Genomic DNA, 26,332 nt, shown 5'->3' on the forward strand with positions numbered 1-26,332 from the left:
TTAATATGGGCTCCTAGTGTGATAAATTTGCCCCTTAGAACTGGTGTGTCCCATCACTTCCTTTGTGATGTCTCTTGATTGCTATTACATTCAATAAAGTTTTGAATTTCTTCTTTGATCTGATCTGCAACCGTGGAGATATTCAGAAGTGTGTTGTGCAGCTTCCAAGTATTTGAAGGGTTTTGGACTTTTACTGCATTGTTCAGAACTAGTCTGACGCCACTGTGATCAGATAGAATGCATGGGATTCTATCAGTTTTCTTGTATTGCTTAAGTTTTCTGTATGAACTATTATATGATCTACTGGAGTGTGTTCAATGTGCTGCTGAGAAAAATGTATAAAGTGTCATCGTTGGAAGACTGTATATATCTGTCAAGCCCAGCTAGGCTATGGTGTCATTTGAGTCAATGGAGTCTTTGCTTAACTTTTGTTGAGTTGACCTGTCATTTGGTGAGAGTGGCATATTGAGGTCTCCCACCATGATTGTGTTTGAGTCAATCTTGTCCTGTAATTCTAGGAGAGTTTGCTTGATGAATTTGGGTGCTCCCGTGTTGGGGAGTAAATGTTTTTAACTGTAATATTATGGGCATGGATTGTACCCTTTACTAATATGTATTGGCCGTCTTTATGTACTGATTTTACTGAGAAGTTAATTTTGTTGGACTTTAAGTTTGCTACTCCTGCTTTTTTGCCCAGTGCGATGGAGTGGAAAATTCTTTTCCATTCTTTCACTTGGATTTGTTTCTGTCTTTGGCAATTAGTTGGGCCTCTTGGAGGTAACATATGGATGGGTCTTGTTTCTTAATTTGATCGGCTTTTCTGTGTCTTTTGGTCAGATTGTTCAGCCTGTTCACATTTAGGGAAATTATGGAGAAGTGGTTAGTGTCCTTTGTTGTTATTTGTTTTTACTTCTGAGTTTCTGTCTCTCTTTTTCCCCCTTTTGTGTTTAGTGATTTATACATGATTGCTTCTTGATGGGGGTTCTTGCTGTTCTGCAATATTGTAATGCTGATTTAGTGTTCATGTATTCATATAGCTTCTCTTTGGAGTGAAATATTCGTGTTTCTTCCTCAAATGTAAATTCTAGTTTCGCTGGATATTTCAGTCTGGGTTGGCAGTTGTTGGTCTTCAGAGCATGAATGATGTTTTTCCAAACTTTTCTTGCATTTAGGGCTTGTGTGGAGAGGTCTGCAGTTATACTAATTTTTTTTCCCATTGTAGTAGAGCTCTTTCTTTGTTTTTGCAGCATTTAAGATCAACTCCATGGTATTCGGGTCTAGTGTTTTTACTAAGATGTAGCTAGACAAGTTCCTTCTAGGATCTTGCCTGCTTGGAGTTCTGAAGCCTTCAATAATGTATTTTCCCTTTAGAGGTTGGGGAAGTTCTCTGCTATGATTTTGGTTAATAAGGTTCGCATTCCTTTATCAAGGTACTCCACCCCTTCATCGATCCCTGTTATACGAAGATTAGATTTCTTGGCAGCATCTGACAGGTCCTGGGGTTCTCTTTGGTGAATTCTGATTAATTTCTCCAGACTGATGATTCTCTATTCCAGCTCTTGTGTTTTATCTTCCATTCCTGATATCCTATTCTCCCTCTCAGTCAATCTGTTTCTTAATGCTTTCATTTTTGTTTGCATTGTGGACACTGATCATGTCTGCTTTGAAAGTATTAATCTTTTCTTCCATTTCTCTTTTGAATTTGAGGAGTTCCTTGGTAATTTCCTGCTTATGTTCCTGGAATTGCTTTTGGAATTCTGCTTTATCTCTTTAGTTATGTCCATAATCATCTCCTTGAATAGAGTCATGTTTCATGACTCTTCAGGTGTCATTTCTTAGGATGGTGACATCTAGCTCGTTCCTTCACTCTTGTTTCCTTTTGGGCTTTGTGTGGGACTTTGATTATTTATATATGTCATGATTTGTTGTTGTGCTTCCCGAAGCATTGAAGACTGTGGTTTTAGGATCCGTCTGTGGTCAGTAGGTGGCGGTCTTTACTTGGTTTGGGACAGGTGGTTTTGGGAATCTGTGTATATATGTGGCTCTCAGCCAAATTAGTTCTGCTGCTGACTAGATCAGAGTTTGCGGCTTTTACAGATGTTCGGCCGGTTCCCAGAGGCTGTGTGCCACTGCACAGCTAGCTCTCAACCCAACCTGTGGCCCCACAATGGGCATAGAATGGAGTTGCGCACTTTGGTCTCAGCTAACCTGGCAGATGGCTAGTTTTCCTATCCTGTTTCCAGGGGTGGGGCACAGCCCAAGGCCTGGTGTTTGGGAGTTTCTGGAGCTCTCCAGATTTCTGCCCTGTTCCCAGGGGGTGGGACCAGCTGAGGATGTGGGCTCCAAGGGCGGAGCTATGCCTTTCTGGCTTTCCCAGTATGAGCTTGGCCCCTGCTGGTCTGCCCTTCAATGTCCTGCTGTGTTTCAGGCTTTGGCTGAGAGTCTTTCTGTGACTTGGTGTGGGAATCCTTGGTGTTGTCTTGCTGGAGGCTCCCAGAAGGAGGGCACCTCACAAACGTTTGGGTCAGTCAGATGTTGGCTCTCAGACTCACGCAAACCCCCATCCGCTGTTGGAAGGCTGGGTCTTAGTAACCCTCAGTCTCGAATTTCAATGTCCTGCAAGAGGAGGCTGTTGGGCAGGTGGGAGCAGGGACACCTCGGCCCCCTTTGATGGGGTTCTGGGTCCTAGAGCTCGTCTGCCTGACAGTCTCCAGTCATGGCCTGGGGGAGGGGACTGTTGGTGGAAGGGGGCAGCAATCTGAATTCCTTGCCTCCCTTGCACTTGCCAGTCTTTCTTGGGCTCGCCACCAGCTCTGCTTTTCTGATGGGTTTGGGGGAACCCGCTGGATTACTTACTCGTTGGGGTTTGATGTGAGCTGCTCTGCCGTGTTGGAGGTGTTCCTTTCTGTTTTCTGCCACTGTCTGTGCTGCCCCGGCCTGGTCCGTGTGGGGTTCCTCCATCTGGATTCCACTGCTTGCTGGAATTTCGGGTACCAGGTCCTTGGCGCCCTCCACCAGTGCTTTTGGCTTGGAGATGGCTGTGAGAGGTGGGGGAGGGGTCCTCGTGTTATGGATTCTTTGAGAATGTTGGATATAAGCTTTTTCTGTATTTCTTTTCCTATTTGTGTACTTCTCTGTTGCTTCTTGAATTTGTAGTTGTGGGTTCCTTAAGATAGTTGGCTCATGGGATTCCCTGATTCTCTCTTTTTGTGGGAGAGAGCTAGGCTGGTTCCCTATTGTCTCGGTGCAATCTTTCCTCCTCAAACAAATTCAGGCTTTTATATGTCAATCCTGCACATTTTTCTACCAGATACCTTTTAGAGACTCCACACCATAACATGTCTAAAATTATTGCACCTAATTTTTAATATGTATTTTTTTCTTATGTCATTCCCTACATAGGTTATTGTTGCAATATTCTTTCATGGTTAACAATTTGAAAAATGTTATTTTATATACATTTTTCCTCTTTGTTTTCAAGTTTTGTCCAAAAGTATTTTTCTTTCATGTGTGTCCAACTCTCTTCCACAGTTCTCTTCTGTTTATACCTCTGCTTCCTACTTCAGTTCTTGACCTTACTATCTTAGATGGACACTGGTGGCTCCTATTTGACATCATGTCATCAAGATGGAATAAGATTCACGATTTATCAAAATATTGATTAGCATGGTTCCAGGCCAGCTTAGCTGAAAGGGTTCATGAGCCCACAGCTCACCAAAATATAGTGAGAGCGGTGTTTTGTGCATCTGTCATCCCAGCTACCAAGAGGGAGCTTAAACCGTAGGATCAAGGTCTGTTCTTTCCCAGGAAGAAAGTGAAACCCCATCTCACAATTAATCAAATAAAAGGGGCTACAGATACAGCCCAAGCAGTAGACTGTCTGCTGAATATGCATAAAGCCCTGAGTACAAACCCAATACCCAGTACTCTTCCCTCAACACATAAATAAAAAAGTGATCTGCCATATTCTTGTTATTCATGTTAAATAATTAATGATAATATTCAATGTTATTTATCTCCCATTTTCCTGAGAATCTTTTAGGTTACTTTTAGGTTACTTGCAGGTTACTTGCATGTTTTCCTGAGGGCTCCTAAGGGTTTAATATGTATATACACACATATGTATTATATATATTTGTATATATATATTATATATATATAATGAGAGCATTATTGGCAGAGTAATCATCCTCTATAAACACTAATTTGAAGACAGAGCACACTGAGACTCAATCGTAAAGCTATTATTGCTCTTCATCTTATGTCAGTGTTGAGTCAAAGGACTCTTGTGGCTTTGGAAGTCAGTGCTATCCCACATGCAACAGATAATGACATTAATGGTTTATAGAAAGAGGAATCCTCGTAAGACACAGTATTCCTGAATCTTCCTGTGTCTCTTACTTTGTATCTCCAGTGAATCTCTCGGCAGTACCACTGACCTGCAAATCCCTTGCTAAATTCTGGAACCATTTAGCATCCTGGGCCCCTGGAAAGATATTTGGAGAGTTTCCCAGATTGTGTGCTGCTGCCATAAGCTAGAGGGAATATAGTGATAATTAATAAAGTGCCAGACTGGATAATTGTAGGAACTGTAAAAGATACTAAAATGTTGTTACCTAAGGCTCAGAGGCACCTGTGAAAGTGTGAAGTTAATTTGTGTGAAGAATATCACATGAGGTTGGAGGGGGATGAGGAGATTAGATTTCCTTTAAATAAATCAGACTTCAGTGAAGGAAGCTTTTTTTTTTTACAAAGAAAAAGAGAACAAGAAAGAAAAAGTCTCATGCTGGTAAGATAATGTGAGGCATATGAAAAGTAGCCTTCTTTGACTATCTTGTTATGTTTGGTTTTCTTTGACCTTGAGACAGGTTTAACAGCTATGAAATAGTTCCATAGCTCCCATAGGACAGAAATGATGGCATTGTCCTCTGAACTGTTTTTTTTTTTTAACCTGATAATAGGCCTCGGTCTCCTGAGTAATATCTTTAAGGAATAATACACCTACCTCTGTAATGCTGGGAGGGATGACCTTGTATCTTCTACTTTACCCTCAGTCCCCACAGACCAATTTCTATCAAATTCCATTATACAATCAGTTAATGTCAAAGAGAAGAGATGAGGATACCTATCTCGCAGATTACCCCAAGGACTTCTGAGAACTAGGAAGTTTTTAGAAACCTGAAGATTATATTATAGATGGTGAATAAATTACATCTACTAAACTTCTTGTTCTTTTCATTGTTGTCAAATTAATTTATTTATGTATTTATTTATTTAGGATTGGCCTGCTGCTACTCTACCCTATAAGACATACTTCCACCCTAGCATTTTCCTTATTATTTTGGGAGGGAACCTCATGTACTTTTCTGTTGGCATTGGCCTCTAATCAAGATCCTATGGATCTCAGTCTCCTGAGAATATAAAATCATAATCATAGGCATGACCCACTGGCACTTTGTTGAAATGGATCTTTAAAACGTGAACATGCAAAACTTGGAAAGTAATTATCACCAATGATTACACTGATTCCAAAAATGTCTTTACATCAATTGTAAAAAGCAATATGAGGAGAACTTCCATATCTTAGCATTGCCAGTTTATTACCCATTGTGCTCACTCTTTATCTCTGTTCAGAGATTACAAATGAACTGTTCCATTAACAATTTTTAACAATATTAAGTAACAATTCTCGGAAACTGTTGTTTGTTCAAGGGTCCTGCACTTGAAATCAGAATAAAAGTCAAAATATCTGGCATTACTGGTTCACATCTGTAATGCCAGGTGCTCAGGAGGCTGAGCTCTGAGGACCAACAAAGGATAGCAACCAGACTTTTAGTTCAAGCCAAATAAACACACACACACACACACACACACACACACACACACACACACACACTTAAATGAAAATGAAAATGGAGTAACCTACACTAAATTCTCAATGACTGACCTTTCATCAAATCAGGAGAAATGAGAGATAACTAGCATTTACTAAGCAAGATAGTTTGTTTACCCTCATAAGGACATCCTCGGTGTATTATTCTATAATGCATAAAAAGCTAATGTGAAGTTAATTGATATTATCAAAGTTTCCTGTTGTTTCATTTCCAACTGCTTTATAAGGAAAGTAACTTGGAAATTGCCAAGATGCTGGGGTTTTTCCCTGACTCTTCAGTTTCCTCTTCTGAACCTATCAGCTTGCTTGCTCTAGTTTGTGAAATTAAGTGTTGCACAATTCAAATTTAACATACAGAAAAGAGCTTGTAATCCTATTCTTTTGATAATACAGATAGAGTATACTGTAACTCAATTCTTACTGAGATCATAGGGCCCAATTCCACAAAACTGCCCCACTTCAGTTGTGGGCTGCATATTACAGGCTTTGGGGTTGATAAACATGTAGGCAGGATGATCTAAAGGGACTTTGAACCTAGAGGAATTGTGAACTCCCAGAGGAATTGTGAACTCGGCCTTTGGAGCTGAGGTATCACCAGCCTTGGATATGGATATTGATGAAGCAGGAATGCTCCTTCAATCCTTTACATGTGATACTTTGTTTTGATGGCTTTATGTCAAAATACACATTGGGCATGTTTGATCTTTAAGTCACTGGAAAGACCATTGAATTAACAGTCTCCCTTTCAAATCTTAGGTATCTATTAGAGGTTCTCAACGTATCGTCACATGGTTGACATGATTTGCTAACCAGCTTCCATTCTGAAGGTCAAAATTAGCCCCATCCTTGTACTCCATCCAAGTATGGTTGGAAAGTTCGCAGTGAGAAACAGAATACATTTTTATTGCCTAAGAAATCCAAGGTTTTTTTTTTTTTTTTAACTTCGTGCCAGGAGCAATAGGCAAAGACCAAATATGGTTTAAAAATACTTAAACTACTTAAACCTTTAAGTATTAATTACTTTAGATTTTTGTGTTAGCTGTGGTTTTGAAAATGAAGGGAAGGAGGACAGAGAGAATGAGGGAAATAAATAAGGAAAGCAGAAACTCAGATGCCTTTTGTGTTTTTGTTAAACCCCTGTGGATACTAACCTAAAATGAAATGCAGAATATTACTATGAAAACCATTTTAATTTTATTTGTAATTTTTAGTGTTTTGTAATTTTTAGTGTTTTGATGTGTCAACCCAATTTGCTTATCTTCTTTTCAAATGTGAATTAGACAAATGCTTCCCTTTCCCCTAAAGTCATTTCTGTACCTTCATGTGTTTCACTTTCATTATGTGTTAAATTCATTCTGTTACAAATTCTGTTCAATTGTTAAATTGTAGTCTCAAAAATCAGTCAGGTGTAGGGTTTGTCTGGCATCAAAAGAATCAGTTATGTATTTGTGTTTTAATCTGTTTTACTCTGGGAATTTCCTTCAAAGACAGTCTGCCTTTAATGTGTCTTCATTAAATATAAATACTGAACTCTTTAAAACATAAAAGCACAGACACAGAATATCATGACATATAATGTTGATATCTTTTGCTTTTGATTAATTCCACATGCAAATAATACACAAATTTGGCTTCTTAGGAATTTCAATATGCTTCTATTTTTTCATAATAAAATATTAGTCTTATGTTTAAGGAAGAGTATATAGAAATATATCTACTATTTTTTCCTAATGAACAGTTGAATAATTTCCAAGTATTCATATGCTTTTGTATAATCAACATACATCTGTACAGATGCCAACGTATAAAATAAAGAATGAATTGTCCATTTCAGAGGCTTTGTGATGACAAATGAGAAAATTGTGACATTTAAATATCCAAATGAATGTTAATTTCTGTTTAGACTTTTAAAATAATCCCTTTTTTTCTCCCTAGGTAACTTTCAAGGCATCTAGATACTCCGTGTCACCAGATTTAAAGTACGTCCTTCTGGCTTATGATGTCAAACAGGTAAAGGAATGCCGCTCTGTGAGAAATTATTAGTTGTTGCATCATCAGGAAAATTATTTAGTTCATCATTTTACTTAGGCATTGGCCAACCTAGAAATTTTAGTATTATCCAGTAACTACACAGGAACACTGATGACTATGTTGCACAGAGGTTTGGAGGCATCTGTTCTTCTATACCTGAGAACTGGAATAAGTTCTCAAGTGCCTGTAGTAAATGTATCAGATGAATGAGAGTTTGAGACTTTCTCATGCTTAGCCTTGCTATGTGTGTGTGTGTGTGTGTGTGTGTGTGTGTGTGTGTGTGTGTGTGTGTGTGTGTGTATGTTTCATGGGCATATAAATTGGACTTTCCTCCTGGCCATGTCTTGAGTTATAGTGCAGATTTGGGAAGGAAATGTTGCAATAATGTGGTTCTAGTTTTGGGAGTGGATTCTGATCTGGTGGTATTTCAACGCAAGCTTTCTTATCCTAGAAATTCCTACACCAGGGCTAGCAAAAAAATTAACTCTAAATAACACATTCTAATGATAATTCCTATTTCATTATTGCATGTCAACTCTAGAGCATAATTGGAGCAATATGTACAGTGGTTGAGTATTTTGCACAGAGATATATAATTTTCACAGTTCAAAAACAAAGTAAGTATTGGAAAGGCAATTCTGCAGATTAGTTTCTGTAAAGGATAAATGATTGGAAACCACTCAGGAAACTTTATGGGCTTTAAGACAGACAATAAAAATTTATGGACTCCAGGCAGGAAGCCTTATATAATGCTTGGAAATCATTTGAACACATGAAATTTCACAGTTCAACAAACCTGCTACTTGGTGATTTTAGTCTTTTGGAAGATACAAATTTTGCTACCTATTTTGGAGTTTATATTTTTGTTTATAATAGTTAATTTACTCTAAAAATGTGGAGTTATGTAGTCAGTATCATCATTTCCCATTTTGTACCTTTAATCCATACTCTCTGCTTTGGATTATATTAACTCATAGATTTTGGAAATTCTTTTATTGTAAAAAAAAGTTGGATTTTAAATTAAACTATAAATTATAGTAAGTTTCAAAAGTAACATTATTTACCCGAAGAACTGAAATTGGAAATGACTATTAGCAAACTCATAATGAATTTAAAATCAAATTTCTGTAGGAAGATCGACTAAAAAAAAAAAACAAATAATTCAGTTGAACAGAGTGGGGAACTTAATCTCACAATCTGTCAACCATTTTTAAAAAGGTTTCAAAAGTAGTTCATGGGCTGAAAGATAGTCCTTTCAAAAATGGTGCTAGAGCCTGCTATTGGTGGCATAAAATGAGCTACACAAGAGATGAAGATTTGAGAATCTCAGTTTAAAACCAGCTTGGGTAGGGAAATCTGTGAGAGTCTTATCTCCAGTTAACATAAAAAATAAGTGGAACTGCAGTTCAAGCTGTAGAGATCTCTGAGATAGTACCTAGATCTTGAGTTGAAGGCCGTGTAGTAGCACACTCACCCCAAATGAGTCATGAATGTAAATATAAGTTGTAAATATGACACCTGCAGGGAAGAAAAAAAACAAAAAATGCCCTTGAGATCTAAGACCAAGGAGAAATTTAATAAATTGTTCCCCCAAAGTATGGTTCAACTTGTTCCCTCAAAATATATAACCCATGAAATGAAAACAATATTCAGTTTTGTGTAAAAGACCCTATTGTGATGATGAAAATTGAAACCCTAGTGTAAAAGAAAATATTTATGGAAGTATTGTTGTGGTTCAAGCCTTGAGCTGGAGAATTCAAGGACAATGCCCAGGCTCAGAGTTCAAGTCCCATCACCAAGAAAAAAGAAAAGAAAACATTTCTGATTGCATATTTGACCAAAAGCAGTGTTTAGTTTAGAGAATGGTTTGCAATCAAACATTTTAAGGCAACATCATACGCTAAGAAAATAGTCCCACATATAAAGGGAAATTTCACTGAAAAAGCTATTCACACAACAAACGAACATATATATTTCAGTATCTTTAGCTTCATTTGGAAATAAGATATAACTACATATCTATGAAATTGCTAAAGTTAAAGAAAGAAACTTGAAAATTACTAATGGGAATATGTGAAATGGTTCACCTTATTCTGGATGATTTCTTGGTAGTTTTGGTAGTCTCTTCAACAGGCACTATCATCCAACCTGCCAAACTTATTTCAAGACATTTTTCCTAAAGCAGTGAAAACCTATTGTCACATAGAAGCCTATACACAAAAATTATAGCAGTTTAGTTTTTATAGCTACCACTTAATCCAAATGTTCTTTAGCAGGTAGTTGGATAAACAGTGTGGAACCTTTCAATAGCATGTATAACATAAAAGGAAAAATGTTATGACTTTTGGAGGAATCTGGGTGAATGTCAGAATTATGTTCAGTTTTAAAAGCCAGTATTTCTGATGGATAAGTAGAATTCCATTATGTATATATACTACATTTCTTTTTCTATTCATTTATCGAGGGACATCTGGGTTGATGCCATAGCTTGGCTAGGGTAAATAATGCTGCAATAAACATAGTTTTGTGATGGCTTTAGTGTATTTGTGTTTATGTTCTATTGGATAGATGCCCAAAAGTGGAATTGCTGTGTCGTAGGTAATCTCTATGTTTAGTCTTTTGAGGAAACTCTATACTCCTTTTCAGACTGCCTGAACAAGCTTATATTCCCACTCATAGTATAACAGTGTTCCCTTTCAGCCTCATCCTTGCAAATATTTTTATTGTTAATTTTCTTGATATGGCCATTATAATGGGTGAGGTGAAATCTCAGTGTTGCTTTGATTTGTATTTCCTTTATGGCCAGAGATGTTCAACATGTCTTCATGTATCTCTTAGCCATATTTGCTTCTTCTGAGGACCCTCTCATTAAGTTATTAGTGCATTTATTAACTGAGTTGTTTCTTTGTGAGCCAAGTTTTTAAAATTTTTTTCCAGTCCTGGGGCTTGAACTCAGGGCCTGAACACTGTCTTTGGCCTTTCTCAATGCTAGAGTTCTCCCACTTGACCCATAGCACCACTTCCAGCCTTTTCTATGTATATGAAGGAATCAAACCTGAGTCTTCATACATGCTAAGGACACACTTTACCACTAGGCCAAACTCCCAGCCCATGAGTTTATTTTTGATATTTTAATTTTTGTTTAGCTCTAAGTATTATATCTTGGATATTAGGACTTCATCTGTGAGGTGGTAAAACTCTTCTCCTATACTCTGGTCTTTCTATTTAGCTTGTGCCCAAAAATCTAAGAATACATTGTATGGTATCTTAAGCAGTTATAAATGAATTAACTGAAGTATAATAAAATTATGAAGAAACAAAATAGTACAATTCTTTAGAAAAACTAAGTAAAATTTCAACAGAATGAGTACTAAGAAATGGATACTTGGAAAGGGGGATTGAGAATTCTCCACAGAACAGAAAAATAAGGAAGGATGTAGATGGAACGGAGTATATGTAAATATGTTGAAGGGATGGCCTACATCAAAATGCATTGTACACATAAGTTGCTAAATGTTAAAAATGTCAGTGTAAAACCTAGAAATTAAGAAAGATGAGGGAAAGTGTGGGATGGGAAGGGTAGTGAGAATATTAAAAGAGGTGACATTGATCATAAAAGAGGTGACATTGATCAACAGATACTGTATTCATAAACTGCTCTTTTGAATGGAAACACCTTTATACAATTGCCTCAAGAAAATATGAGTAGATTAAAAAGAAAATAGAATTAAAAGCCAAACTCCAGATTTCATTGGAAAATGAACAGAGTTTTATATATAGACTCCTTTTTTTTTCTTTTTTCAATCGTTAGGGTACAAATATTTTAACTCATGGCCTTGTATTGGTTAGGCATCTATCACCTGCGGCATACCCCAAACCATTTTTAGTTTGCTCATTTTTCTATAGAGCCTTATGCCTGAACTGTAATCCTCCTACTTCTGCTTGTCATGTAGCTAAAATGGTAGACATGTACCACCAAATCCAGCTTTTATATTGATAAATATCTCAAGAATTCTGTGCCTGGGCTGGCCTTGAACTTCATTCTCTTGAGGCCTGCCTTATGAAAAGTTAGAATTATATAGCCTAGGGCGACTCTGTCTGCCCTATCCAATCGATTTTATTATCTTGAAGTAGTTGTGGAAAGGGTTATATATTTTAAAGAAACAAAATCAAAACAAACACTTTTTTGTTTCATATATTTTTATTGTAATTAATAGAAGGGTTACATTACATTCACCAGATAGAAGGTGCATTATTTCACAAAATTGATACCCTTTCTCATGTCTTGGTCCCCATTTCCTTCCTCCCACCGCCACTCATCATCTTATTTTTCCCACTTCTCTATCTGATTTCAAATAACCAAATACACATATGTACAATACATCAGATAACATGGTGAAATACTTAACAATATGAGATAGCCAAGGGACAGCAAAAAAGAATGAGAGATAACATAATACATTAAAGACAACTATCACTCATTATATGGTTTTTGTTTCTACATCCTGGAGGTCCTTTCATTTAGTGTCATACTATATGGCCTTATGTATCTAGGTTTTGTTCTATTGTAAATCTCTCCTAGGAGAGCCCAAGGTTTCTACTGATTATAAGTGAGGGAAATCATTGAGCCTATGTTCCTTTGAGTCTGGCTTACTTCACTTAATATGATTTTTTCTAAGTCTTTCCATTTCCTTACAAATGGGGCGATGCCATTCTTTCTGATAGCAGCATAGAATTCCATTCTGTATAAATACCACATCTTGTTGATCCACTCATCAACTGAGGGGCATCTGGGTTGATTCCCTATCTTTGCTATGGTAAATAGTGCTGCAATGAACATCGTTGTGCTAGTGATTTTAGTATGTCCTTCAAAACAAACATTTTTAAACCATTTAAATGAATTCTTATTTATAGATTTCTTGTTGATTGATTTTAAAATACATGTTAAATAGAAAAGTTAACTATTTTACATGATTACTGTATTCTGTCTTGTATTTGTGGTCAAAATATAATTAAATTTGCTGATATTTTGGTATAATTAGTATTATTCTTTATGCATAAGGCTACATAAATTTGCATGAAGATTAACTCTTCCTGAATAAAAATGTAGGTGAATCATTCATTAAATCTTGTGTAATAAAAAGGCCATGTCAGTTTTACCTGTGCTGTGTCTGCTCTGTTGTCCTCTGCTCTCCCATCTTACTTTGCTTTATTCTCTAAGGTAAGATGCATTCCATTTAGCTTTAGTCCTTACTGCTCTCTAGGTCTGCAGACCACAAACTTCCTTCTGATAAGTATCTATTTCAATGGAGAATTAATTCCTGTAAAATGAATCCTGCATGCACTACTGCTTGAAAAAGTAACTCTGTTCTAGTGAATTATCTAATTAAATTCTAGCCCTTAATACTTTGGTGCTTCACAATTGCAGAAACATATTTAAGAAGTCTGAGGCAGTACATGGTCTGGTCATGGGATTGTCTAGGCTATTAAACTATAACACTTGGGATGTACAAATATTTTAAATAATCAGATTAATGATAAACCTAGGCAAAATGCCATCAAGGAAAGTGACTGCCATTTTTAATATATGGGTTTTTTTAATTTATCCATAATCATTTCACCATCTTGTGCTTATACATATAAGCACCTTTTCTTATTTGTGCTGCTAAACTGCTACAACATTTCCCAAAGTAACCTTGAGCTTAAAGCTCAGAAAAGAGGGCTGATTTGGTGTGGAATATATGCTAGTATAAGCTTTCTATATATGCATAAGTATACACATATATTCATATGTGTGTATATATATACATAGAAATGTATAAGTATATGATGTATACATTCACAAAACAGATACTAGAAGTCCTTAAAAAGGGAGAGAAAGAGAGAAATAAAGAAAGCAGACAAGATTGACTGGAAGGACTGAAGAAAGCAAGGCAATACAGAGATACAGAAGAAGGTTTTTTTGAAAGTGAAATAATTTTGAATGTGGTTTTGAAGCTAATAATTAGACCTGTTTTGAAGCTGGATGACTTATAAACCTGTGGTTAATGTTATACGTTGGAGTTCCTATTGATATATCATAAACTAGAATTATTTCCATTTCCATGGTCTTTTCCAGCTTCATGTGTATTAATGGGTTTTAAATAAATGGATGTTTGGAAATTTATCACTGTTTTCAAGGAGTGGGTTGGAAATGAGAGTTGATTTACTGAAATAATATTATACAATCTTAAAATGTCAGTGCAGGCCAACATGATTAAACTTAATGTTAAATATAAGGAAAGAATTTATGAAAGTCTATTAAAATATAAAAGGAGGAAAAGCACTATATTAACTGAGGTACTTTATTGACCACAGTTATGTGAATGCTAACCTACTTTACCTTGAGTTAATAAAATCAAATAATCCAGATCTGGGCAGTAAGTACCTACTGAGCACTTGGCATGTGGCTAATATGAATTGAAGAATGAACTTTCAGATTTTTTTTATTGTGTAATAGTTTTATTTTTCTCATTTACTGTTTTTACATTTTTAGAAAAAAATACTTCAGATTATGTGATGAAACACCAAAACCATGTAACTTTTTACTTGTTACTGGACACTTAGGTTTACTATAAATAATGCCATGATGATCATTTTTGCATTTCAAATTGAACTGTGACCACAGTTCTGAAAATGAACCAAGTCAAATGATATCAGTTTTGTTAAAACTATACAAGTGTAAACTTCCAGTTGTTTCCAAGTATTTTATGTTGAGTACCATTTTTGCTAGTTCTGTATTGTATATATGATATTAAATCTAACTTTTAAAATATTGATTTTTTTCAATTGGAAAACAAAAAGTCAAATGCATGGATTTGCTTTTGAAAACAGTATTCAAAAAGTAATGTACTCATCACTTTACTTACATAACTATAACCCATCCTGTTCATCACCTTTACAATAAACAAGAGAAAAAACAGCAGAACTATGATCAAAAATTAAAATCTTGTGCTAACTATAATGTTATGTTCAACATTTAAAGTATAATACATGAAGGATCAGTAACTACAAACAAATATTAGGCCCTTATTGCTCTATCCAAGAGATATAATTCAAAATAAATGAAAATTCTTGACCACCTAGGACTTATGTACAATTATAAAAAATAAAGAAAAAATAAGTAAATGATGTGGCATATTACATAGTGATAGTGCTAGGAAAATGCGATTATACTATTTTTTTCAGGGGGAGGGTCATGGGGCTTGAACTCTGGGCCGGGTCGCTGTCCTTGAGTGCAATTGTACATTTAATTGCAGTTTTATTTGCTTTTAGTTTTAAATATAGGCCTATATCAACTTCAAAAGTGCTTCTTTGACCTTTATCTCCTGAACCCATTATCAAACTATTGCTTTAACTTGTAATAATATATTATCAAACTAGGAAGAGTTTGCATAATAAAATTAAGTAAATAATGGCTCTTTTTCATTTTTTATCTGTTTTTCTATACTGTCATCTTTGGTATATCTTTGTGTATGAGATTTTATCAAATATATACACAATCACTACTATTAAAAGGCAGACTTCTGCCTTCACAAAGGAAATCTCAGGGTGCTTCATTATAGACACACTCTCACCTTCTCTATCTCCGCAAACCACTACTCACCATCTCTGACATTTTTCTTTAACCAGTGCATATTGTGTATCACTTTTTGTAATGGGTTTATTATTATTATCATTACTGTAATTATGTATAGTACCTAAAGATCTATGCATCAATAGCTTGTCCCCTTTGTTTGTACAATACTATACTGAGAATTGCAACTAAAGAAAGGAATTTCCACAGAGAAGTGTGTAGTTTTTAGTGGGGTGCCCCGGAAACCAATTCTAGAAGAAATGGAAGCAAAAGCTTGGATTAAGGAAGGAAAAACCCACCTACATATCTGGAGGATTACCTACCAGAAGATTAAAACTCTTCCTTAGTAATTGTTTGGAGCATTCAAGAAGCACAGTGTGGTTTGATCAGTGGGATAGGACACAAGCATTAAGGGTGACATTCAGATGAAGGACAATGAGGGAAGTCCTAAAAGACCCAGAAGACACCCTGGTCAGTGCTCTTGTAACAGATGTCTAGGAAGAGTAATCCTACAATGAGTATGGCTTAATGTTTCCTATGAAGTTACTTTCAAATGCTGAACAGATCAAAGGAATCCTTTCTTCCCTAGGATTACAGCAAAAACCTCTACCTCAACATTATCTCTAGTGGGATTTATTTATTTTTTAAAAAAAGGATGAAATGAATTTTGCACTGGATTATTGGAATGTAGGTGTTGATTTTTATCAAATGTTCATCCTGGATGTGGTAAGCCATCATCATCCATGACCCTCAAATGCCTGCAGGCATTTGTCTAAGGAACAAAGGCATGGAATTTGCTGGATTAAGTGAGAAGTTACCTCCTGAGACTCAGAGGACTTTGCTTCAGGGTGGGGTCCTCCTCAGAATGGAGACTGCGAGAGAAGATAGCTGAATGGAAATGAAGCATTTCTTAACTGATGATAGCTGTGCTTTTTTGGGGTCATGTCAGATAGCCAACACTAAGTGGGTCTGCCAGAAAATTCCAGTCCATTTGGAAAATTATATTACTTAAGCCAAGTTTGTCTTTTACTCTGTCAAAGAAGTGGTATAAGTCATCCTTTTGACAGGCCTCAGAAAACACCTTAGTAAATGAACAAAACTCAGGAAATTCAAGTTGCTGATGATAATGGAAAGTGGGATTTGCAGTGTCACTGAAGGCCAGCATTTCAGATCAGTGTCACAAATATGCCTGGGACACAAGGAAAACTTCTAGGATAAAGTCCACCAAATGCAGGAAACCTCATTCATTTTGATAAAAAGAAGAAAAAAGTAAGAAAGACAAACAAAATAAAAGGTTTGCCATGAAAATCTGATTTCTTTATTCCTGTTAAGGTAATTGGAAATATTCCCTGTGGTATTTCACAAGTGGTATAACTATTATTACTTACTTATAAGTGTGCTTCAAGCTGAATTTATCTTTTTTATTTTTCCTATCAAGTGTAGGTGGTAGCATAAAGAATTTCTCTGACTTCAAAGAACAAGAGTTATTGTGTTCAGGTGCACATGGGAATATAAGTTTCACTGTACTAAATGCAGATGCTGCTTTGAATGAGTGTCAACATCTGATTAAAATTTCTCCTACTTCTAACAAGTAATTATAGAAATGAGATCTAACTGCCAAGAATCACTAGAGGGAAACAGTCATTGTGTTGATTTCAATTTACATTAATATTAAACAGAGTTTTATTTAACAATTGTAACTTCAAAGGGAACAAGAAATTAAATAGGTTCAAAAATAGTCTTTGTACTGCAAAGGTGAAAAAAACAAATAAATAAAATCATGAAGAAAAACAACTTACATGCTTGTCTTCCTCCTATAAGTGCTGGAATAGTACACACTACTACATCATTTACCATGTGTTTATAATATTTATCATTTTATGTCACGAAACCAGCAATAAAAATGAAAATTCCCTGTGACATTCATCTGTAGAATACTGAGTAACACTGAGGAAATCATCAATTAGGTAGCTTTCTGGATTTACAAATATTTGTTTTTGTTGCCATTGTTTTAATTTCTTGTTTTTATATGTAAGTCTTCTGAGTTATCTGGTAGCTAGGTTATCTATGATAAAGGACAAGCAATTTTGATTCATACAGGTTCTTTTCATGCTGACATTATCTTTTCCACTGACTTTGTCTTAATTCCTAAGCAAGCACATCTTAAAAAAACAGGTTATATTCTGAAAGGGTAGTCTTAACAAAAGTCAGGGGAAATAAAGACATATTGGCCAAGATTGATAGAATTTATTTTGGCATGAATTCATTTGTTACAAAGGAGTATAACCTATTGTTTCCATCAAGAATGAATAAACAAGCTCAGTTGAGATATGGCTTATTTTAAGGGTCAAAAGAAAATTAATCCACTCATATTTAGACAGATTTTCACTTAAGTAGCTGTCTTTAGTAGGACACTGGTGGCTCATGCCTAGGTTTCAAGCAGCCCAAGCATGGAGTTCCAACTATGAACAAGAAAAGCTAAGAGCGGGAGGCTCTGAGTTCAAATCATGGAGCCAATACACACACACACACACACACACACACACACACACACACGCACAAATACACACAAACACACACAGTATGACACTGAATCATGCAGGGCAGAAGTGGTAGGATACCATGGGGAAAGCATTGTAAAAGCTTTCCTTTCTTCAGTTAGAAGGATGCAAATTTTGATACTGGACCTAAGACTTTGGACATTCTTTTGGCTTTGTCTTGTTTTCTCTCAATGATTAAGAGAGAAAGGAGAGGGCTTTTCTGTTAAAACTTTGTCTCCTCTGTTGCCCAAATTGTTTCTTTTTGGTAGAAGAAAAAACTATGAGATAGTTATCAAGAATTTAATTTTTTTTAAATGCTAGAGTGGACTCTCAGACAAGCTGATTTATTGCTGAGAGCACTGAGGCCTCCAAGGAGGAATGATAGTAGGACTGGTACTGTAGTTCAATTCGTAGAGAGTTTGCCTAACATGACCCCAAGTTAAATCCCAGTACCACCCAAAAAATGTCAAATGATAAAAGTGGCAGAGTTTGATCCAGATAATATATTCTCAAATTCACAAGATTATTTCTTTACATTATCCCATATCAATAGGAAAGAGAGACATTTTTCTTTCCTCTGAAACAATTAAAATTAAAATATATACCTTGCTCATTTTCATATACTAACTGCCTTGTATTTTTTCACAGCATCAAGTTGTTTATTTTTAAATAATTGAAAGCATGAAAAGGAAATATACTCATTACCTGAGTCATGGAATTGTAATCCCTATGTGTATCATTTTTATAATAACAATAAATTAAATAAAAAATAAATAAATGTATGTCAGGAAATATGCTAGGCATCAGTAATAAAGATAGATATTTATACTTGTTTCCTTTTATTTGAGAATGTACACTAGAGTGGGAGAAATTTGTAGTAGAAAGAATTTTAATTCATTTGGTAAAGGAAAGCTTAAAACTAAAAACAAAACAAAACACTAAAATGGTTATGCATATGATTAAGTGTTCTCCTGGGCATAAAAAGTGGGAACATGGGGCTGGGAGTTTTTGGCCTAGTGGTAGAGTGCTTGCCTTGCATTCATGAAGACCCAGGTTCGATTCCTCGGTACTACATACATAGAAATAAAACCAGAAGTGGTGCTGAGGCTCAAGTGGTAGAGCTCTAGCCTTGAGAAAGTTCAAGTGCTCAGGCCCTGAGCTTAAGCCCAAAACTGGCAAAAAAAAAAAAGTGGGAACATTTGTTGTGATACTGAAGAACAATCATGGAGACCACATAATGGAGACAGAACAATGGGAGACTGGTGCAGTATAAATTGGGAGATTAACTGGAAATGAGTCAGAAAGCATCTACTTCAAACATGTGCTGCTTTTCATCTTTGATGCTATCTGTGATGAATTAAAACATGGGGTGTCAAATTGTATATCATTTACAGATTTATGAAGTGTAGGAATTTTCTTACGTCAGGCAAAAATCTGTCTGTTTACTGGAAATCTTTCTCTATAGTCCTCTATATAGTCCTCAGGAGCTACTGGTTTCCCATTCTGTCCTCTCACCTAGAACTACGAGAAGGGAATCTTGATCTCCTTTCTTCCATGCTCTCAGGCCTTCTATAGTTCATTTTCCTTAGCTCTTGCTCCCTCTACTTGGAATTGGAACTGAAGAAATGACAAGAGGAAACTCGGAGTAACCTGAATTTAGTAATTACTGTAATAGTTTGAATTAGAGTGTAAACCTCCATAGAGGTTTTAGAATATCCTTTTTGATTTTCCACATATGAAAAGCCAGTGGAACTGAAGACTTCTTTTGCCTTCCTTCTTAATGGGTCACTAAAACATCTATAAAAAGTAAAACATCCTTGCTGTGGTAAGCTCTCTCCAGTCAGATGAAGTTTACGTCAGTTAAGAGTGAAATGACTAGATCAAGATGCATTGCAATCATTGACTGACATGCTGAATTGAAACCCTTTGGCAGAACTACTTCAAGATGATAATAGGAAATAGGTAAATAAAAATACAATATGACTGAATTGGTTATTGTATTAGGTTACTCATTACTATATCTCATATAAACCTCATATAAACAATTATACACCTCATCTCAACAATGCGAGAATGTGGGCCTTTGGCTCACAGTGGCAGAAGTCTTCGATCTCTTAAGGCAGGGAGTAGGTTACAGAGAAGCTTACCCCATGGTGACCAGGATTTAGAGAGAAGAAGCTACTAATAACCAGGTAAAACCCTCACAGGCAAATGCACAGCGAACTACAACATCCATCTAGGCCTCCCTTTCCAAAGTTTTCATCACATCTGGAAATAATGCCATCAATTGGGGATCAGCCTTCAATAAGGAGCCTGTAAGGAGCTTTAGATATTCAAACTTTACTCAATTTGAACCTAATAATAAGTAGGGACATGCATGTGTATATATGTATGTGTCTCTATATATACACGTTGCCTTAAGTAGATGGCAGTTGTATTTTTCAAGTGTCTTGTCTTTTTTTTAAATGCAATTTAATTGTCAAGGTGATCACAGAGGGTTGTATTTGCAGTTACAAATGAAAGGTAATGAATACATTTCTTGTCGAACATTGTTACCTCCTATCGATTTTTCTCCCACTTTCCTTCCCCTCAGCCCCACCTACCTCCCAAGCTGTAAAGTTCATTTACAACAGACTGTCTTGTGAGTTTCATTGTTGCACTGGTTCTCCCTTTGTCCTTTGTCTCACCATTATGCTGTTCCTCTTCTTATCCAAAATCAGATAAATGTTTATACAAGACCAAGGGTACCAAAATCAAATACAGTAACAGAAGATAAAAAAAAGGCAAAAAAAAATTAAAAAAAGGGACCGGGAGCATGACCCAGTGGTGGAATACTTGTCTAGCATGCATGAAGCCCTGGGTTCAATTCCTTGGTACCAAATACATAGGGAAAAAAAAAAAAGAAAAAAAAAGAAAAAGAGGAACATCAAATTTGATAGAAACAGATAATGGCAGAGATGTGGGCAAAAGGAAATGCTACTACATCGTCTTAAGTCTTAATAAGTCAAAACCATACATGGACTCTTCTGTAATAGGACAGAAACCATATTTGCTCCTTTCCCCACTCACATTGGGTTTTCCACACTATAGTAATTTGGTTCAACATTCTTACTCCTCAATTACTTAGAAACTTGCTGATGATAATTAAGATAATTATTTATTGTGATTAGTTGAGCTGCATAATCATGGTGTTGATCATGTTTTAGGGAATGAGATAAAAAAGACGTTAGTAACTGAACCTTTCAAGGAGTGTGGTCTCATCATATCCATCAAGCTCTTCTCTACAAATTGTTAAATGCTCAATGAATGTTATTTGAGAAATTAAAGTAGTAAGTTTATTGAAAGGTTCATCAAAGTCAAATTGCAGAGTGGCCTGCACAAACATGAGGGACTACAGGTCTTTCCAGGCCCCCTAATTCTCTAACCATAATCACAGCTACATAAACAAATATAATTTAATTCAAATATGGATTATCAGGCGTCTGATAATAGAGCACTCATCTTCTAAGCCTGATGAAATCCTTAGAAGCTCTGACCCTGGCCTGTTGGAGAGTTCATAATTTGATTTTTTTCCTTGATTTCATTTTAGCTCTGCCTTACCACTTTTTATCACTGACACCAAATGTCAGCTTGTATACATTCATCCCAATATTTCCCTACAGAAATACTCTAATCAAGACATGAACGATAACTTACAATAAAACACTCAGGAAGGTCATGCTTCATCTTTCATTTTGTCAAATAATTTGGAACAGTACATTTAAAACCATCTGGCTATTACATATATAGCCATTTGGGGAAGATGCTTTGCAGAGTTAGAAAATAACAGAATCTTTTATAAAGAAACCAAATCTTTGAAAAATTCTATGTGATGATACAGGCTTCCATGATACAATAGACATTTGTATTAAAAAGAAAATAAAACAACCTATCTCTTTTTTATTTCACTATTTCCAAATTCATTTCACAAGTTTATATTAGATACACTTAATCAATTTGTAAATGATTTTATTAGGCTCAAATATTATGACATTTGTTATTTCTTTCTATGTGAGAAAAGCACTCACATAATTGTGAGTAGAATTGGCCTCTACTTAAGTTAAAATACAATCTATTTCTCTTGTATTCCATTGGTCAAATGCATTTTACTCAATAACCCAATCAACTGTGAGAGTCCTATTAGAGCAAATGTATGATATTAAATATTGCACAATAAAAACTTGATTAAAAGCATGAAAGCAAAAAGAAGTACTAATTAACCAGGAGGGACAAAATTAAGAGACAACTAAAAAGTATTTGAAATTTATTTATTTGTTTTTTTTCTTTCTCCATATATTTGTTAATATAATTAATAGAAATTACATTATATTCACCACATAGAAGGTGCATTACTTCACAAATATTAATACGCTTTCTCATGTCTTGCTTCACTTTTCCCTCCCCCCCAAACCCATCTTGTTTTCCCCCTTACCTATCTGATTTCAAAGAACCAAATACACATATATACAATATATCTGATAACAAGGTGAAATACTGTAATAATATGAGACAACCAAGGGACAGCAAAAGAGTTGAGAGATAACATTGTACATTAAGGACAACAATCACTCATTATATGGCTTTTGTTTCTATATCCTGGAGGTCCTTTCATTTAATGTCATACTATATGGCCTTATGTACCTAGGTTTTGCTCTATTGCAAATCTCTGCTAGGAGAGCCCAAGGGTTCTACTGATTATGAGAAATGAGGAAACCATTGAGCCTAATTTCCTTTGAGTCTGGCTTACTTCACTTAATATGACTTTTTCTAAATCTTTCCATTTCCTTACAAATGGGGAGATGCCATTCTTTCTGACAGCAGTATAGAACTCCATTCTGTATAAATACTATATCTTGATGATCCATTCATCAACTGAGGGACATCTGGGTTGGTTCCATATCTTTGCTATGGTAAATAGTACTGCAATGAACATCGCTGTGCTAGTGGATTCATTAAGTCCTTGTTTCTGGACAATTGGGTAAATGCCAAATAGTGGAATTGCTGGGTCATAGGGGAGCTCTAGGTTTAGTCTTTTGAGGAACTGCCATACTGCTTTCCATAGTGGTTGAAGGAGTTTGCACTCCCATCCACAGTGTAGAAGTGATCCCTCCTGGCCACATCCTTTCCATCATCTGTTGTTATTAGATTTCTTTTTTTTTTAATTTTTTATTGTAATTAATAAAAGGATTGCATGATATTTGCCAGATAGAAGATGCATTAATTCACATATATTGATACCCTTTCACATGTCTTGGTCCCCATTACCCTCCCCTCCGCCACCCCCATCTTGGTTTTCCCCCTTCCCTATCCAATTTCAAATAACCAAATACAAATAAATCCAATATATCAGATAACAAAGTGAGATACTGTAACAATATGAGATAACCAAGGGACAGCAAAGGAGATAAAAGATATAGTACATTAAGGACAACAATCATTCATTATATGGCTTTTGTTTCAATATCCTGGAGGTCCTTTCAATTAGATTCATACTATATGGCCTTATGTATCAAGATTTTGCTCTATTGCAGATCTCTGCTAGGAGAGCCCAAGGTTTCCACAGATTATGACAAATGAGGGAAACCATTGAGCCTAATTTCCTTTGAGTATGGCTTACTTCACTTAATATGATTTTTTTCTAAGTCTTTCCATTTCCTAACAAATGTGGCGATGTGGTTTTTTCTGACAGTAGCATAGAATTCCATTGTGTACAAATACCACAACTTGTTGATCCACTCATCAACTGAGGGACATCTAGGTTGGTTCCACATCTTTGCTATGGTGAATAGTGCTGCAATGAACATCATTGTGGTAGTGGATTTAGTATGCCCTAGTTTCTGGATGTTGGGTAAATGCCAAGTAGTGGAATTGCTGGGTCATAGGGGAGGTCTATGTTTAGCCTTTTGAGGCACTGCCATATTGCTTTCCATAGTGGCTGAACGAGGTTGCACTCCCACCAACAGTGTAGTAGTGATCCCTCCTGGCCACATCCCCTCCAGCATCTGTTGTTATTCGTTTTCCTGATCCTGGCCATTCTAACTGGAGTGAGGTGGAATCTTAAGAGTTGTTTTGATTTGCATTCCTTTTATGGCCAGAGATGTTGAGCATTTCTTCATGTGTCTGTAGGTCATTTTTATTTCTTCTTCATAGAAGACTCTCTTTAATTCTTTGGCCTGTCTTTTAATGGGATGGCTGTTGTTTGGAGATTAGTTTTGGAGTGATTCAATTATTTGAGCTGTTGATGTATTTTAGATATGCGGCCTTTGTTTGTTGTATGGTTAGTGAAGACCTTCTCTCACTCTGTAGGCTTTCTAGTTAATTTGCTAGGTATGTCCTTTGCCAAACAGAAGCTGTGCAGTTTAATGCAGTCCCATTGATCCAGACTTTCTCTGATTTGTTGTGTTTCTTGTTCCTTATTAAGAAAGTTTCAACCTGTGCCAAGGTGACTGAGTGTATCACCTGTTACTTTTTGTAAAGTTTTCAATGTGTCAGCTTTTACCTTCAGGTCTTTGATCCATTTGGAGGTAATCCTAGTGCAGGGTGACAAAGAAGGATCCAACTACAGTTGTCTGTAGGTGCTTAACTAGTTCTGTCAACACCACTTGTTGAAGAGGCTGTCTTTCTTCCATTCTATTTTTTTGGCTCCCTTATCAAAAATTAGGTGGCCATAGATCTGTGGGTTAATATCAGTTCTATTCCATTGATCTTTAGGCCTGTTCTTGTGTGAGTACCAAGTTGTTTTGGTCACTATAGCTCTGTAATAGAGTCTAAAGTTTGGTATTGAAATTACTCTTGCACTGTTCTTTCTGCTAAGAATTGTTTTTGCTATATGGGGTCTTTTATTATTCCATATGAAATTGTATTTATTTTTTTATTTTTATTAAAGAATTTATTAACATTTATTTTTACATCATATTTCTAATGACATGTTTAACAAATGAGTATGCAGGAAGGGAATCTTTATATTCAGTCTCTGACACTTAGTTTTAGAACATAATCAAAATTAGGCTAAGGGTTTTTATATCATAGATACATATTAATTTATGAAATAAAACATGATGTCTATAGATTCACAGGTTTTTATGTCTATGTAGTTATGTTTATATTTCCAATACCATGTCCTTAGCATTGGGTATGCAAGTATTGAGTCCTCTCTCTTGTACTGTTTAGATCTAATAGCCACATATTGAGGATACCATGCACCTTTTGTTCCTTTTGTATTGACTTGTCTCACTCAACTTGATTTGCTCTAGCTTCATCCACTTCCCTGCGAATGATCACATGGGGGTTACAGAGACAGAGAGAGAAAGATATAAAGAGATTCATTTTGTATTTACTGTATTCTTCAGGAATCAACGTAGTTTAGTGGTGGATGCAGTGAGAATTATTTATAGAGCCCTTATAGAGGGTTCTGCTGTACCACCATCAGATTTCAGGATTCTATTTAGCTTCAAACATCAATAGCTTTGAGTGAATTAAATCTTCTTGCTTCCAAGAGTTTAACATCTAGAGGTAACATGTGGTGCAAGGAAGTTAATTAGATACATAAAACATCTATCAATAGACCTCAATGTTTATTATGTCCATTATTCTATGCACAGATAGATCTAAATTCATTTGAAAAGAGCACTGATCCTTATATAATTTCTCATTTATATTATATGCAACTTTAGCATAGGTGCAGAAGTATTGTCTTCCTACTCACCAAAATATAGTGTTTTCTGCTTTTACTAGATGTAATAACATGTACATAATTAATACTTGACATCTCAGTAATCTACTACTACCACTTTAACTCATCTGATTGTGCTTTGCTGTCCAGAATGCTAGTTATTTCTACTGCAAAAAATTCTTTGGTCCTGTTAAGTTTGACCCTGCATTGTAGCTCCAGAACTCACATTTCTCCTATTGCCAAATGCATCCTACAAAAGCATAATGTTGGTATTTGGTTACAAAAATATTAAATGCACTGATGCTTCCTGTTGAATAATGTATATATTAGTCATCCTCATATCAAGAAGCTGCTTTTGTGTTTTCTGAATTTGCATTAAATATGTCCCAGAGGTGCAGTTATTCTCAACAAAAGTCATTGTGATTTTAAACCTTCCTTCCCCCACATAACTTGGTGAATGGATTGGGATCTATATGCTCTGGCTCTTCTAGTTTTCTATCTTTATCTTTTTTCATGTTTGAAGCTCCACGTGTACTACACAG

General features: G+C 35.8%; 1 protein-coding gene across 2 annotated transcripts in view; it reads left to right on the top strand.

Moving 5' to 3' along the window:
• Positions 1-26,332, top strand: part of Dpp10 (dipeptidyl peptidase like 10) — a 636,241-nt gene that overhangs the window by 335,318 nt on the left and 274,591 nt on the right. For both annotated transcript variants that reach the window (XM_090342925.1, XM_090342926.1), the window contains exon 5: positions 7,829-7,903. In XM_090342925.1, coding sequence (XP_090199051.1) covers positions 7,829-7,903 — 75 coding nt within the window. The remainder of the gene's footprint in view (positions 1-7,828; positions 7,904-26,332) is intronic.

Source organism: Megascapheus bottae, chromosome 12 (genome assembly GCF_031878675.1).
Source record: "Megascapheus bottae isolate mThoBot1 chromosome 12, mThoBot2.hap1, whole genome shotgun sequence".
NCBI lineage: Eukaryota > Metazoa > Chordata > Mammalia > Rodentia > Geomyidae > Megascapheus > Megascapheus bottae.